Genomic DNA, 15,579 nt, shown 5'->3' with positions numbered 1-15,579 from the left:
ACTCATTAAAAATATTATTTGCACCTGTAATGACGCTTCTTTGGATAAAAGAAAGTACAGAGAGCTGTCATGTGGCTAAGAATCTCAGCAAATACACCTTGTACAGTTAACAGTGTGTTGACAGTGAGCCTTTGAAGAAGTCCAGATGAAAGGTTCGTAGAGCAAATGATCCTGCTCAGCTTAGTTTTCTAACTAATTTAAGCCAGCCCCAAAGACCATCATCTATGTTACACCATTATAGTCTGTGAAAAAATTGGGAAATAATATTTGGAAGATATTTGGAATATTTCCCACTGTAGCACAATTATTTTTGAAGTTCCCCTTGGCCCCCTGTTTCTTACCTGCATGCTGCTTTTCAGCGACATCATTCAGGAACATGTCGGATTCCACGTTTCTGCTTTGTTTTCTAATAATTTTAAGAATTATTTTGAATAGTACTCCTCACTAATATCTGGATTTGCTGGTGTTTAGTGCTTACAGATATCCTATCCTGCAAAAAAACTGATCATTAATTTGGAAGCCTAAAAAAATATAGATTTTAAAAACCAGCAGTAATAAGTGGGAAGGTTTCTTTAACAGAGAACATTTGAAGCTGAACGATGCTTGTAAGAAAAAAAATGTTTGTGTTTGTTTTCTCTTTGAAACACATTTATTATTGCTTCCCATGCACCTGGTTTGAGCAGGTTTAGAATGGAGCATGGTAAGGACCTGGAGGGGAGGGGGAATGACGGGTCATTTTAATTTCGTGCTCTAGTGATCACTGGTGGTGACGGATGGTCTTTCAGACAGAGAGTAACTTGCTTTGGTAGATTGTTCTGCTGGTGATTATGTCATTGGGATTCACTGTGTACTGGAATGACATAGGCATTCCTCAAACAAACATGACATCAGCTTCAGATGCTAATGGCTGTGTGCTGCTTAACTTGCAGACACAAACTGAGGTTTTAGTTTGTAATGCAGCATGTTTCAAAAGGGGCTTAGGAGGCATCAAAGCACCATGTCTAGATTATCTTTTGAGCAAGATAATATCTTGCTGAGAATTTTGGAGCATCAGAGGTGTGCACAGTTTTTGGCAGACACAGTGTTACAAGTTGAGTACCTCTCATCTGTTCTTACTTTTGAGACAGGCATTGTGTGGCATGTGCACGCATAGTAGAGTTTCTATTGTTGCAGTAATGAATTGTGCGCTGGCTTAATGCATCCATTGTTGAAACATTAATGTGACTTTTATTTTATAGGCCCACGAGCGGTCAGAGAGTTCGGAGGTAGCATTTGTGACCCAGCTGGTGAAGAAGCTGATGATCGTTATTGCTCGCCCAGCACGGCTGCTTGAGTGTCTGGTGAGAGTAACCTTTCATGTACCTATTACTTGTATGTCCATCAATAAAATATGTATGCACAGAATTGAAGCAGGAAGGTTAATAAGTTTTCAAGGCCAACCAGATCATTATAATCTCGTTACATTTAAATTGCATTGTGAAATAGTACCAATAGAAAAAATTAGTTTAAGGTTCATGTAGTAGTCCTTTAAATGTATGGGTAGGTACTTTTTGACTGTAAATTGCTCTAAAATAGTATGAAATGCTATTAAAAGACAAGATTCTGCAGCTGTCCCATACTTCCAATTTGCTAAGCTTCCCTGTGAACCTCATGAAGCAGCTCTTAAATTGAATCTGCATTCGTTATAAATGAATGTGTCACAAAACACCGCAGAAATGTATGTTACGTTGATCCACCCCAAAGAAGCAATTCTTACTTTGTCACAAAATAGGTTCGTAGAGGTGGGTGAGCAGGTAAATACAAAATGAATGTGTTGTGTCCAGCCAATGCTATTTGAGGCTCTTTTTAGTAGCTTTGAACATGGGCAAGGTTTAACAAAAAATCACAGTATTAACAGAAGGAACATCAATGATACAAATGCTCTATCAGTGCTTCACTAGGAATCTCAAATCAAAATCCTGGTCGAGAAGATTATGCATCAGTGTGAATATTTCGATCAGAAGGCTGATTGTCTTTTTTTACATTATTTAAGTACTTCTGCCATAAATTATATAGATATACATATATTTTTTATTGGTGGTTTGGCAGTTCAGCTGTCTGTGCTTCATGTTTTGCCCATTTTAAAGGGCAGAAATGTGACTGTTCACAGTGACTGCCAGCGTACGATTTATTGGCTAGTAAGAGAAACATACACTAAGATGCATAAAAAAAGCCTGTTGTAAAATTTATTCCAAAATACTTGGAGGGAGCAGATATTATTTAGGAATGGTTTTTAAGCTTTTAAATTTAAATTAAACTTTTTAAATTTCTTTATAGCTTTTAAAAGTGAACTTTTCCAGCTATTTATTGAAATGAAAATGGGTGCAGATTTTAAAAGGCCAAAAAGTCCCATCCGTGGAAGTGTTAAAAAGATAACTGCTCAGAAAAATAGCTAAGCCTTTGGTGAAAGAGGTCACCCCCCTTAGCCTTTGAATGAAAGTGGCCAGCCTGTTCTTCCTTTCCCAATGGGCATACCATGCATTTCTGGTACCATCCTTGTAAATCTCTTTCTTGTCCTCACTAGCTATATTCTTTTTTATAACATGGCATCCAGAATGGCACAAAGTTCTACCTGTGGTCTGCTTAAGGTTTGATACAGGTTTAGCATAACTAAACTCAAGTGCTTGGTTTGCTTTTTGTAAAATATCTTATGAACCTACATCACTGTTTTTGTGATTTTCGTATTCTTGAGATCCTTTTGTTCTCTATCCTATTTAGATTCTTAAATATGATCTCCTTAATTTTCCTTACTAAAATATAATACTTGTCTATGCTGAAATTAATTTGCCAATTATATGCCCATTTTGTAAGTTTATTAATATTGTCTCGTAAATTGTTGCTGTCCTCCTCAATTTTGAAAATTCCACCCACGCCCCCAAACTTGGTGTCATCTGCAAATTTAGAAATAATGTTTTTGATCTCAAAGTCTAAATTAATAATATAAATTGTGAACAGTTGTTCCAGAACTGACTCTTGAGAGGACTGCACTTTCCACCTTCTGGATAGCTACCCTTTACTCCTACTTTCTGCTTTCTGTCTTCAGGCTGGCTTGTTATTCTTTCTGCTCATTTTACCCTGAATATACTTTATTTATTTATCTACTATGTGGTACCTTACCAAAGTCCTTTTGTAAATCTAAATCAGTGGTTCTCAAAGTCTGGTCTGCGGACTACTGGTGGTCCGCGATGGTCCTCCAGGTGGTCCACAGGCTGGTCCAAAGTACATATCACTGATGCACAACGCGATTGCCAAGGCCATACGAGAGAACAGGTCACCCCCACCTCTTTGAAGCACCTTACTGCCTTTCCCAACAACATACAACTGTGATGTAAGATTTTCACAGTTTTGGGGCTGAAAAGAAACAGGAGGAACTGACTAAACATGGAGCCTGATATGAGACTGAAATTCTCCAGCTTGGAACCAGACATAACTTCATTGGTGTCTCATCAAAAGCAACACCATTCTTCCTATTAATTCTAATTAATTTTTTTCATGATGGCAAGTGGAAGCTGGTGGGCTAGGACCTGCACTTGGTCCACGGACAAAAAATGTGAGAAGCACTGATCTATATAAATTGCATCACTGCATTACCTTTGTCTGTTACCTCTTCAAAGAATTCAGTGAGGTTGGTCAAATAAAACTTTCGCTTTTGAATTCATGCTGACTATTTGTTATTTATATCCTTGTTTTCTAGATGTTTTTCTTTTCCTCCTTTCATTGGGGTCCCATTACTTTTCTTACCACTGAGTTAAGTTGTCTGATCTATAGTTTCTCAGACATGTTCTATCTCCCTTCTTAAATAAAGATATCAGGTTAAACAGCTGCCAGCCTGCTGGCAAAGCACTTTTTGGTAACAAATGACTAAATATGCATAATAGTGCCTCTGCTATCCAGTCCATGGATTATTTTAAAATGCATGGATGTAATCCATCTGGAGGGGATTTTACCCTCTTTGAGTTTGACTAGTTTATTTAAAATAAAACAAGTTAAATATTAAATGTGGTTATATCATTTCTAACCTAATTTTCTTAAGTGTTGTCCACCTGTCTCCCTCATAAAAATGGAAACAAATGAATTATTTCACATTTCTGTCATTTTACTATTGCTGGGACATTGGGACTGTTTCTGGGGGTGGTGGGATCTGTACAAGGTGGATGGGTTGCACCTGAACCAAAATGGGACCAACATCCTTGCGGGGAAGTTTCCTTGTGCTGTTGGGAAGGGTTTAAACTAACTTGGCAGGGGGATGGGTTCCTGAGAGGAGGTTTAGCAAGGGGAGATGCACAGCCAAAATTAGAAGAGAGAGCAAGTGAGTCTGGAAGGCATAGAAATTATAGGCCAGTTAAGGCACAAGGGACAAAAACAAAAATTCTTGGAAAAACTCAGCAAGTCTGACAGCATTTGCGATGAGGGATACAGTTGATGTTTCGAGTCCGTAAGACCCTTCATCAGAAAAAAAACGTTCTGATGGGTCATACGGACTCAAAACGTCAACTGTATCCCTCTCCGCAGATGCTGTCAGACCTGCTGAGTTTTTCCAGGTATTTTTGTTTTTGTTCTAGATTTCCAGCATCCGCAGTATTTTGCTTTTATCTTAAGGTACAAGCGAGTTTGGCAAGGTTGGATGCTATTTATTTGAGTGCAAGGAGCCTGACGAATAAGGCAGATGAGTTAAGGGCACAAATTAACACATGGAAGTATGATGTCACTGCTGTCACAGAGACATGGTTGAGAAAGGGGCAGGATTGGCAGTTCAATGTTCCAGGAATAGGGTCTTCAGGTGAGACGTGGAAGGAGGTAAAAGAGGAGGGGAGATCGCAATATTGATCAAGGAATCAATTACAGCAGTAAAGAGGGCTGACATCTCAGAAAGCTCCTCAAATGAAGCCACATGGGTAGAACTGAAAAACAAAAAAGGAGCAATCACATTACTTGGAGTGTAGAAGAGCAGATACGTAGGCAAATTTCAGAGAAGTGTAAAAATAATAGGGTAGTAATAGTGGGGGAATTCAACTTCTCCAACATTAACTGGGTTAGTCATGGGGTTAGAGGGAGTGGAATTCTTAAAATGCATCCAGGAGAGCTTTTTAAGCCAGTACGTGGAAGGTTCTACAAGAGAGAGGGTGGTCCTGGACTTAATTTTAGGGAATGAAGCTGGGAAAGTGGTATAGGTATCAGTGGGGAACATTTTGCAGTTAGTGATCATAACTCTGTTAGATTCAAGGTTGCTGTGGAAAAGGACAAGGATGGGCCAGAAATCAGAGTTCTAAATTGGGGGAAGGCCGATTTTAATAAGATAAGATATGATTTGGCCAGAATGGACTGGGAGCAGCTACTTTTAGGTAAATCTGCGTCAGAGCAGTGGGACTCATTCAAGAAGGAAATAGAGAGTACAGGGCCAACATATTCCAGTTAAGATGAAAGGTGAGATCAACAAATCCAGGGAACCCTAGATGACAAGGGGTATTAAGGATTGGATAAAGAGAAAAAGGGTGGCTTGTGGCAGATGCCGAGGGCTCAAAACAGCAGAAACCCTAGAGGATTATAGAATGTGTAGGGGGGAACATAAAAAGGAAATTAGGAGAGCAAAAAAGAGGCATGAAAAAATATTGACGGGTAAAATAAAGGAAAATCCAAAGTTATTTTCCAAGTGCATTAAGAGTAAGAGGATAACTGGGGAAAGAGTAGGGCCCATTAAGGACCATTGCGGTAATTTGTGTGTGGAGCTGGAAGACGTAGGTAGGGTCCTAAATGAATACTTTTATGTTAGTGTTCACAAGTGAGAGGGACGATGTGAGTATGGAAATCAGGCAAAAGGACTGTGATATAACTAAAGAACTTAGCATAGAAAGGGAGGATGTTCGAAGTGGTCTGGCAGGCTTAAAAGTAGATAAATCTCCAGGCCCGGATGAAACGTATCCCAGGCTGTTGAGGCCAGGGAGGAGATAGCAGGGGCACTGGCAATAATTTTCAATACTCCTCTGGCCAAAGGAGGGGTGCCAGAGGACTGGAGGACAGCCAATGTGGCACCGTTGTTCAAGAAGGGAGGAAGGGATAAGCCAGGGAACTACAGGCCAGTGAGTCTAACCTCAGTGGTGGGGAAACTATTGGAAGCAATCCTGAGGGACAATTAATCTACACTTGTAGAGGCAGGGATTAATCAAGGACAGTCAGCCTGGCTTTGTTAAGGGGAGGACATGTCTGACCAATTTGATTGAATTTTTCGAAGAGGTGACCAGGTGTGTTGATAAGGACAATGCATTTGACGTGGTCTACTTGGACTTCAGCAAGGCTTTTGATAAGGTCCCGCATGGGCGACTGGTAACGAAGTTTAGAGCCCATGGGGTCCAAGGCAATTTGGCAAATTGGATCCAGAATTGGCTGAGTGGCAGGAAGCAGAGGGTGATGGTCAAGGGGTGTTTTTGTGACTGGTTGCCTGTGTCCAATGGAGTTCCACAAGGATCGGTATTGTGTCCCTTGCTAGTTGTGGTATATATAAATGATTTAGACTTGAATGTAGGAGGGTTGATCAGTTAGTTTGCGGATGACACTAAAATTGGTGGGGTGATAAATGGTGAGGAGGATAGCTTTAGATTACAGGAGGATATAGAGGGGCTGGCCAAATGGGCTGATCAGTGGCAAATGGAATTTAATCCAGATAAGTGTGAGGTGATGCACTTGGGCAGGACAAACAAGGCATGAGCATACACGATGAATGTAGGACTCTGGGAAGTACTGAGGATCAGAGGACCTTGGTGTGCTTGTCCACCAGTCCCTTAAAGTAGCGGGACAGGTAGAGCAGGTGGTTAAGAAGGCATGTGGGATACTTGCCTTAATTAGCCGAGGCATAGAATGTAAGAGCAGGGAGGTTATGCTGGAAATGTATAAAACGCTGGTTAGGCCACAGCTAGAGTATTGCATGCAGTTCTGGAATCCGCATTATAGGAAGGATGTGATTGCACGAGAGTGAGCGCAGTAGAGATTTAACAGGATGTTGCCTGGGCTGGAGAGTTTTAGTTATGAGGAGAGATTGGATAGACTGGGATTATTTTCCGTGGAGCAGAGGAGATTGAGGGGGACATGATTGAGGTGTATAAAATTATGAAGGGCATAGGTAGGGTAGACAGGAAAGAACTTTTCCCCTTGGTGGAGGGATCAATAACCAGGGGGCATGGATTTAAGGTAAGGGACAGGAGGTTTAGAGGGGATGTGAGGAAGAAGTTTTTCACCCAGAGAGTGGTGGGAATCTGGAACTCTCTGCCTGAAAGGGTGGTAGTGGCAGATACCCTCGTAACATTTAAGAAGTATTTGGATGTGTGCTTGCAATGCCATGGCATACAAGGCTATGGGCCTAGTGCTGGAAATTGGGATTAGAATAGTTAGGTACTTGTTTGACTGGCATAGACTTGATGGGCCAAAGGGCCTTTTACTGTCCTGTAGACCTCTGTGACTCTATGCTGTCTGTGATTTTATTCTGTGTCCCCTCCCATCCCCTCCAGTGGCCCTATTTTCATCCTGTTTTTCCTTTGCTTCTTTGTGTGCCTAGAATATTTTAATATTTTGTTTGATGCTTCTTGATAATTTAATATCATATTTCCTCTTTTTCCTATTTTTTGACTTCTCCTATGTCTTCCTTTGACTTTCTTGTCATGCTCTCCTCTGTTGCTTATGTACTTAATATATGCCTCTTTCGTTACCCTTTATATCTTTATTTTTTTAGACCCCTCTCCCCATCTTACTCCACCCCTACTTACCCTTTCCTCTAGGACACTGCCCCCACTCTGGTTCATATGAAGCCTGTCCCATCAATATGGCTCCTTCCTCTTCCGGTGCTAGTGTCCCATGGAAAGTAAATCCCACTTTCTCACACCAGCCCCTTAGTCATATTTTAATTGCCCTGATCTGCCTGTTTCTGTGCCAATTTGCTTGTGGTTCAGACAGTAATTGAAGAGGTTATGACCCTCGAGATCCTTTTTTTTAAAATTTAGCTGCTAACTCCAGATGCTCTTTCAGCAGGACATCCTTCCTGTTCCTATCAATACATTCTGTTCTGACATGAATCACAACAACTGCCTATTCCACTTCTGTTTTCAAATTCCTCTCTGGCCACCTCAAGATACCCCATTCACCTTGCATAAGGTAGATCATACACCCCTTGGACCTTTTCATTTGTGATTGCAGAGAGCACCATCTATGCCCCTAATTGTGGAATCCTCTATCATTGCCACATTTCTATTCTGCTCTCTACTATTGCGCCCGCCCCCCATACCAACTCCCTGCTCCCTTGGACAGCCTTCTGAACAACAGTGCCTTCATACGAAAGAAATATTGAGTTAAATGCAGTTGTACATGGGAAGTCAAACTCCACTGTACTGTACAGGTGGAGGAAGGTTAGAAGATGGACCAGGGCTCATATGTATTTCAGTCCCTATTTAAATTCATACATTGCTGTATTACTTTGTATTGTCATTATAGATTCATCCATATTTATAATGGCAACTGCTAATGTAAACTCGCCATACTGTAATTACACCTTTCTACCTGTGGTAGTGCTATAGTACCTCCATTTGGCGTTTGCTGTGATAACAGGCAGTTTCCATTGTGGACATAGGAATTTATAACGGAAAAAAAGTCAATAGGTGCAGACAGACATTACAATTTTAATGAGATGTTTATTTTTTTGTCCACTGGAAATGACAATTTACTTGCGACCGATGGAAACAAATTGTGCTGGTTTAACCAGAGACAACTTAGTAACCGAAGGTATAGTCTCTCCTACTGTCTATCATGGGTCAAGTGATGTTCTTGGAGGCTCCGACCAATGAGGCCTAAGCATGGGTAATCTTGTGGACGGGGCTTTCTGATGAGAGTCCCGATGGAAAATGTAGCATCTGAAAAGCTCTAAAAACATACAATCTCATCTGCAGTCTGACAGCCCCAAACACCCCCAATTCCTTTCATGAATTAGTGGACCTCGTGAAAACGCATTTCCAGCCGAATAATAATGCAGTGGTTTAAGTTTAATTCCAGAGTCAGGGCCCCGGGAGAGTGCATCACAACCTATATAGCGAAGTTGAAGCAGTTGACTGAGCACTGTGACTGCGGGGACACACTAAGTGATATGCTGCGGAACTGATTTGTTTGTGGAGTTCATGACGACGCCATTCAGCGCCATTTATTCGCAGAGGTCGACTTCGATTTGAAGTGCACCCTGGAAATAGTACTTGCTGTGGAAAGCGCTGCGAGAATCTTGCAGGCTTTGCAACACATAAAACATGGCGCTGTTTTTCATGTGGGGCAGGAACCTACTGCCGTGCGTGGCGTGAAAGCCAGAGACACAGCAGCGAAGCGAGAGGCAATGTCCACTGTTAGACGAAAGAAAAGGCCTAGTAGAAATACTTCAGCAGCAACTCCAAGGTTAATCTGTTATAGATGTGGGGGTGACCATATACCAGACACCTGCAGATTCAAGGAGGCCATAAGAAAGGTCATGTAGTAAGGCAATGCAGGACGAAGCCGAAACAGCCCATTAGGCAACAAACCAACATGATAGAATTGAAAAATACAGCAAAACCTGAAGCTGCTAATACTGTAATTCCCTTTGTAATGTCACCACTTTAAAAACCAAACCTATCACTGTCACAATCCAAGTTTACGGGAAGCCACTAATAACGGAGGTAGATATGGGAGCCTCAACCGCAGTGGTGGGGGAGCCCACATTTAAATACCTGAATGAAGGTACCCAGCCACTGAATCTGGAGCGGACAACTGTTAAATTGAAGATATACACTGGAGAATGTTTACATGTAAAGGGCATCACCACAGTGCTCATGCCTTATAGGCAACAGACAGCTCAGCTTCCAGTGATAATAGTGACAGGAGAAGAGCCGAGGCTGGTTTCAGAAAATCAAACTTGACTGGTCTGAAATATTTCACCTGAGAACAGGAGGAGTTCCTGAACTGCAAAGGAAATACAACAGTGTATTTTGGGATGAAAAAACAAAAAACTGCGGATGCTGGAAATCTTTCTTCTCCACCAATGCTGCCAGACCTGCTGAGTTTTTCCAGGTAATTCTGTTTTTATTTTGGGATGAGTTAGGAGAATTGAAGGACCTTCACATGCTGCATGGATCCCTCAGGTCAGAGTTGGTTCCTCTGGAAAATCATAAAGAAAAACAAAATGAATTAGTGCCACTCTGAACAAACTGAAGAAACAGTTGGCAGAGAAGACTCAACAATGTTCAATATTCCAGGAGGAAGCCAAGAGATACAAGAAAGAGAGTGAAGAGCTGAAGAATCAGCTGAATGAAACAAAAGAGGCATTAGAAGGAAAGTTGTAGAACTTTCCAAGATGCGAGTGGATATTGAAGCCAAGGGTAACTACCGAACTGAACCAAGTTAAGATTTCACCAGAGAGAAACTTGGCTGACCGTGAAATCAAAATAAAGGGCAAAGCAAAATTCTGTGGCAAACAGAAAAGGAAAAGCCAGAAATCAGATTAGAAAAGGCTAACCGGACACTAGAGCTCCAGGAGCTAGAATGAAGAGCATTGGATGCTGGAAATATACAATAAACCATTAATGGGTTTATTCAGTAAGGATAAGGCCATTCTGCCAATAGCATCAGAAAAAATACAATGTTGGGCTTTGATATTATCTGTGTATGAGTATACCTTTTATGTAGCGTCTTGGCTTACATATGACAAATGCAGATGCACTCAGTCGTCTCTTGTTACCAGATAGCATTGTCACATGCTCCAGTACCAGAAGGACTTGTGTGCTATTATTGAATTTCTTGGATTCTTCGCCTGTGTGTGCAAAGCAAACTAGGAATTGGACAAACAGAGACCCAATTTTGTCGAAAGTCAGAGATCTTATTTTGCAAGGTTGGTCAAATTCACCTGTACCTGAAGAGATGAGACCATTCCATGCCTGAAAAACAGAGTTAAGTTGTCAAGGTGGAATTTTGTTGTGGGAATCAAGAGTTGTCATCCCTTCGCAAGGAAGGGAGCCACTGTTGACAGAGCTTCACAGTACGCATCCAGGCATATCACAGATGAAAATGCTTGCACGAAGCTATTTCTGGTGGCCAGACATTGACAGTGACATTGAAAGCATGGTCAAGCATTGTCTCCATTGTCAGCAACAGCAGAAGTTGCCTGTTTTAGCCCCACTGCATCTGTGGGAGTGGCCTGGTCAACCCTGGATTCGACTACATATGGATTATGTAGGACCATTCTTAGGTACCATGTTTTTATTGATCACAGATGCAGATTCTAAATGGATGGATGTATATGGAATCAGAGTCTAGAGTCATAGAGGTTTACAGCACAGAAAAAGGCCCTTTGGCCTATTGAGTTTGTGCCGGTCAAACAAGTACCTAACTATCCTAATCCCATTTTATAGAGGTCAGATCACCAACATGAGCACAACTATCGAGAAGCTGCATCATTGTTTTAGCATACATGGCCTACCAGAAATCATTTCTGATAATGGTACAGTCTTTACCAGTGCAGAGTTTCAGAGATTCATGAATTTAAATGGAATGAGGCATACTAAAACAGCCCCATACCATCCCTTATCAAATGGCTTAGCTGAGAGAGCTGTGCAAGCTTTCAAATCCGGTATGCGAAGGTTATCAGAAGGTACTCTACAAACTCAACTTTCTGCTTTCTTCTCAGTTTTCGTACGACGTTTCATTCAACTGTGGGTTCAGCGCTGTCTGAACTCTGATGAAACACCGCCTATGTACAAGGTTAAGTCTGGTATTTCCAAATTTAGAGAGGAAGGTAGAGAGGAGTCAGAGTAATCAAAAATTGAGTCACGATATTCATAGCAAAGCTTGCACATTCACTGCAGGAGACACAGGATTCGTGTGGAATTTCGGAAGTGGACCTTGTTGGGCTCCTAGAACCATTGACTCAGAGAATGGTTCCTTATCCTTCCAGGTGGAAGTGGAAGACAGAATTGTTTGAAAACATGTGGACCATACTCGTGATAGAGACATTCCAACAACCAACTATTCTGCCTGTGATTAAAGTCGAACCATTAATCCCCGAGGTGACAGATTGACATAGAATAGACATGTCTGATGTCTCTAGAGTTGCCTAACCCTGATCTGCTACTTTCTAATGATATATCTGGTACTGCAGTTCCTGATCATGTCAATCCTGTGGAAGAATCTCAAAAGGTGGAGCTATGCCACTCTAACCGAATAAGAAAGCACCTGAGAGGCTTAGGGCAGGATTTTTCAGTCAGCGTGCGGGGGCAGGCCCGACACGCCGACGCGTAAAATGATGCATGATGATGTCGGGCATGCGTCCCGACGTCATTGTGCAGTCCCGCAATATTTTGTTCGACAGGCACACGCTGGAATGTAACCTCCCTATTAAGGCCATTAACAAAGTAATTATTGTGATTGTTAATGCTGCCTGTCCAACCTTAAGGCGGGATGAGGTTTCCTAAAACTTTTATTAAATAAATTTTAAAATGTTTCAACATATAAAAACATGTCCCATCTCTTGTGACAGAGTAATATGAGGGGACATGTTTAAATACATTTTTAATCCTTTTATTTAATTATTTCAATGTTGATTCAATCTCCCTGAGGGAGCTCTGTGCCTCGGGGAGATTGGAGCACTGGCGCCGACTCTCCCTCCTCCCCCCGCCTGCACAGAGTAGTGCTGAGCGCTATGGCTCGTGTATTATGCTGGGCGGGCCTTAATTGACCTGCCCGCGCAAAATGGTGGCACGGAGCCGATCGGACCCACAACCACCCCTGCCCATTTCATCCGAGCCCGCCCGCCGCCTGAAAACCAGGCTTTAATCTTTAATCACCTGAAGTTGTATGTATGTACATGTCGTTGTATATTCAAATATTTCCTGTAAGTAGAAATTGTAAACAAAAACTAAAGGGGGAGGAAATGTAGCAACTGAAGATATTGCTTCTGCTGTCAATCAGGGGTCACGTGATGTTCTTGGAGGCTTTGACCAATGAGCCTGAAATGCAGGTAATCCGGTGGGGTGGGGGTGGGGTGTGGCGGAGCTTCCTGAAGTGAGAACCCTGATCGAACATGTAGCATTTTAAAAGCTCTGTAATTTTCTGTTTCTTGTTGAAACCTATTCGGTCCGCCAAGTCCTTACAGATAGCGCTTGTGTCAGAAGTCAGACCCTTTTTTGTTTACCTTTTGGAATTTGCCATCAAGCATTACATCCATTTCGATCTTCCATCGCCATGTTTATCACCTGGGTGTCAAGATCAAAGTTGAAATTATAGCACTCCTTCACAGTGGCACAATTCACCATAAACTATATGAGTGCGTTTCCACCACATCCTTGAGTACCAAGTCACATCAATGGAGGTCGAGAGATTCAGCCACAATTAATTGCTTCTCTACAACCTAGTCATGTAGGCCAGCATTACTCTAGATGTATGAGCTCATGTTCCCATACCTGAACTCTTATTACTGCATTCCACCAGTTGATATTTTGAAGCTACTATTTCCTCATCAGTTGACAGCTGAAATCAACATGATGGAAAGATCTGCAGACAATTTGCAATGTGTCAGTTGCCCTGATGTTATACGAGTCTAAGTCAGTGCTGTGTACCAGGCTTACCAACCTTTTAATTCAGGCCGTGATGAGAGGCTACCTTCCCTTCCAAGATGCTGAACAATGGGTCACTGTAGAAAGCAACACTTCCTCTCAGGAAACCAACCTTTTAGCTTGGCCCCAGATCTCTTGCATGGTCCAACAGACGTTCTTGCTGTATGCGCTTAAAGCTTCTTGCTATTAGGACAAGGTGTTACCCATTACCAGCTTAATTTACAATGGAACTTTGATGTCACTGAGAAATAAAAAGCAACTTTAGACCCTTCTCAGTTCAGTTATAAAGAATTATGTCCATGCTAAAGCTGGCATCCACCAGGCAACAACCTCTGGGTACTGATATGTCACCAACTGGACACACATTTGTAAGCATCTCTGCTCAATACTTTCACTGGGTGACTGTCAAGAGGTAGGGGAAGAAAGGGGGGAACCAATCCACCCAAGAAAAAAAATGCATTCTTAATTCCTCCCTGGTGAAGATTATTTTCTGACACTTGTGTGACATAAATGTTACTTGTCACTTCTTAACCCAAGCCTGGATGTTGCCCAGGTCTCATTGAATGTACACTTAAGTTGCTTCATTATCTGAGGAATGGCAAATGAAGCTGAACACTCGGACACTGCCCAGTGGAAATCCTGCAACAACATATTGGTGCTGAGATGGCTAGCCTCCAGAAACCACAATCACCTTCCTTTGTGCCAGGTATGGCTGCAGCCACTGGAGTGTTTTCCACCAGATCCTTATTGATTTCAGGTTTACTAGGCTCCTTTATGCTACCCTAAGTCAAATGATGCCTTGATGTCAAAGACAGCCACTCTTGCTTCACATTTGGAATTCAGCTTTGTGCCCAAGGTTGTAATCGGTTGTGGAGCCAAGTGATCTTGCGGAATCCAAGGTGAGCTTTGGTGAGTAGGTAATTGGTGAGTAAATGTCACTTGATTGTACTTTTGAAGATTCCTTCTATCACTTTGTTGATGGTTTTGTCTTGGAGCCTCCTACTCCTGTTAGTTGCTTAATTGACCCAATATTGCAGGTTGCAGACCTGATCCGTTGATATAGGATCACTTAACTTTATCCATAGCATGCAGTTTTTGCTATTTAGCATTCACGTGGGTCCTGTCCTATAGTGATACCAGGTTGACCTCATTTTCAGGTATGTCTTTTGCTGCTTCCAGCATGCTTTTCTATTGTCCACATTGAGGGTTGGTCACATGGCTTGATGGTGTTGGAGGAGTGAAGGATATGCCAGTCTATGAGGTTAATGATTGTGGTGGAATACAATTGTGCTGTTGCTGATTACCTATGTCCTCGTGGATGTGCAGTTTTGTGCTAGTTGATCTATCCCACAGTAAAAATACCACACAACACAATGGAGTATGTCCTCAGTGTGAAGGCTCAGAGGGAACATCAGGGCGTAGGTGAAACTGGGCCGTAGTGTGCGCCTTCTGTTGATGAGTTACGGTGAAGCATTTGCAGAGCCCTGGGTTGGGAATGTGCTGATCAAACTGCATAGCTGGGAAATGCAGTACAGGTCCAGGAGATCTAAAAAAATTGCTTTATATTTTTATCGTAATGAATGAGTAGTATAGATGTATACTACCTTGGGATAGTTACACACATTTAATGCAGTTGAGCACCCTGATGAGCTAGTACGTTAGCACACAGTGCATTCATATATTAATATAGAGCTAATTTTTCTTTCATTTCTAGTTTTAGTTTCAATTAGGGTGTTTTGCTATGTAGACAAAAGTTGGGAAATACTGCAGTACATTTTGATTTTAGTTCCACGAGAATGAAAAGTGTGTTGAATCGCATATTTGAAGCTTTGATGGAACAAGAAATGAAAATTCAGAGGTGCATTGACCATAATAACTTCAATATGAAAAAAAGATGAAGAAGGTTGCAATGAGAGAGAAAGCACCAGCACAATTA

At 41.8% G+C, this 15,579-nt stretch overlaps 1 protein-coding gene across 3 annotated transcripts in view; it reads left to right on the top strand.

Moving 5' to 3' along the window:
* mast2 (microtubule associated serine/threonine kinase 2) overlaps positions 1-15,579 on the top strand; it is a 541,117-nt gene that overhangs the window by 455,162 nt on the left and 70,376 nt on the right. For all 3 annotated transcript variants that reach the window (XM_041207758.1, XM_041207757.1, XM_041207759.1), the window contains one exon: positions 1,239-1,340. In XM_041207758.1, coding sequence (XP_041063692.1) covers positions 1,239-1,340 — 102 coding nt within the window. The remainder of the gene's footprint in view (positions 1-1,238; positions 1,341-15,579) is intronic.

This window comes from Carcharodon carcharias, chromosome 16 (genome assembly GCF_017639515.1).
Source record: "Carcharodon carcharias isolate sCarCar2 chromosome 16, sCarCar2.pri, whole genome shotgun sequence".
In the NCBI taxonomy this organism is placed as follows: Eukaryota; Metazoa; Chordata; class Chondrichthyes; order Lamniformes; family Lamnidae; genus Carcharodon; species Carcharodon carcharias.
The sequence above is the reverse complement of the archived record's forward strand: the minus strand, read 5'-3'. Positions and strand labels throughout refer to the sequence as shown.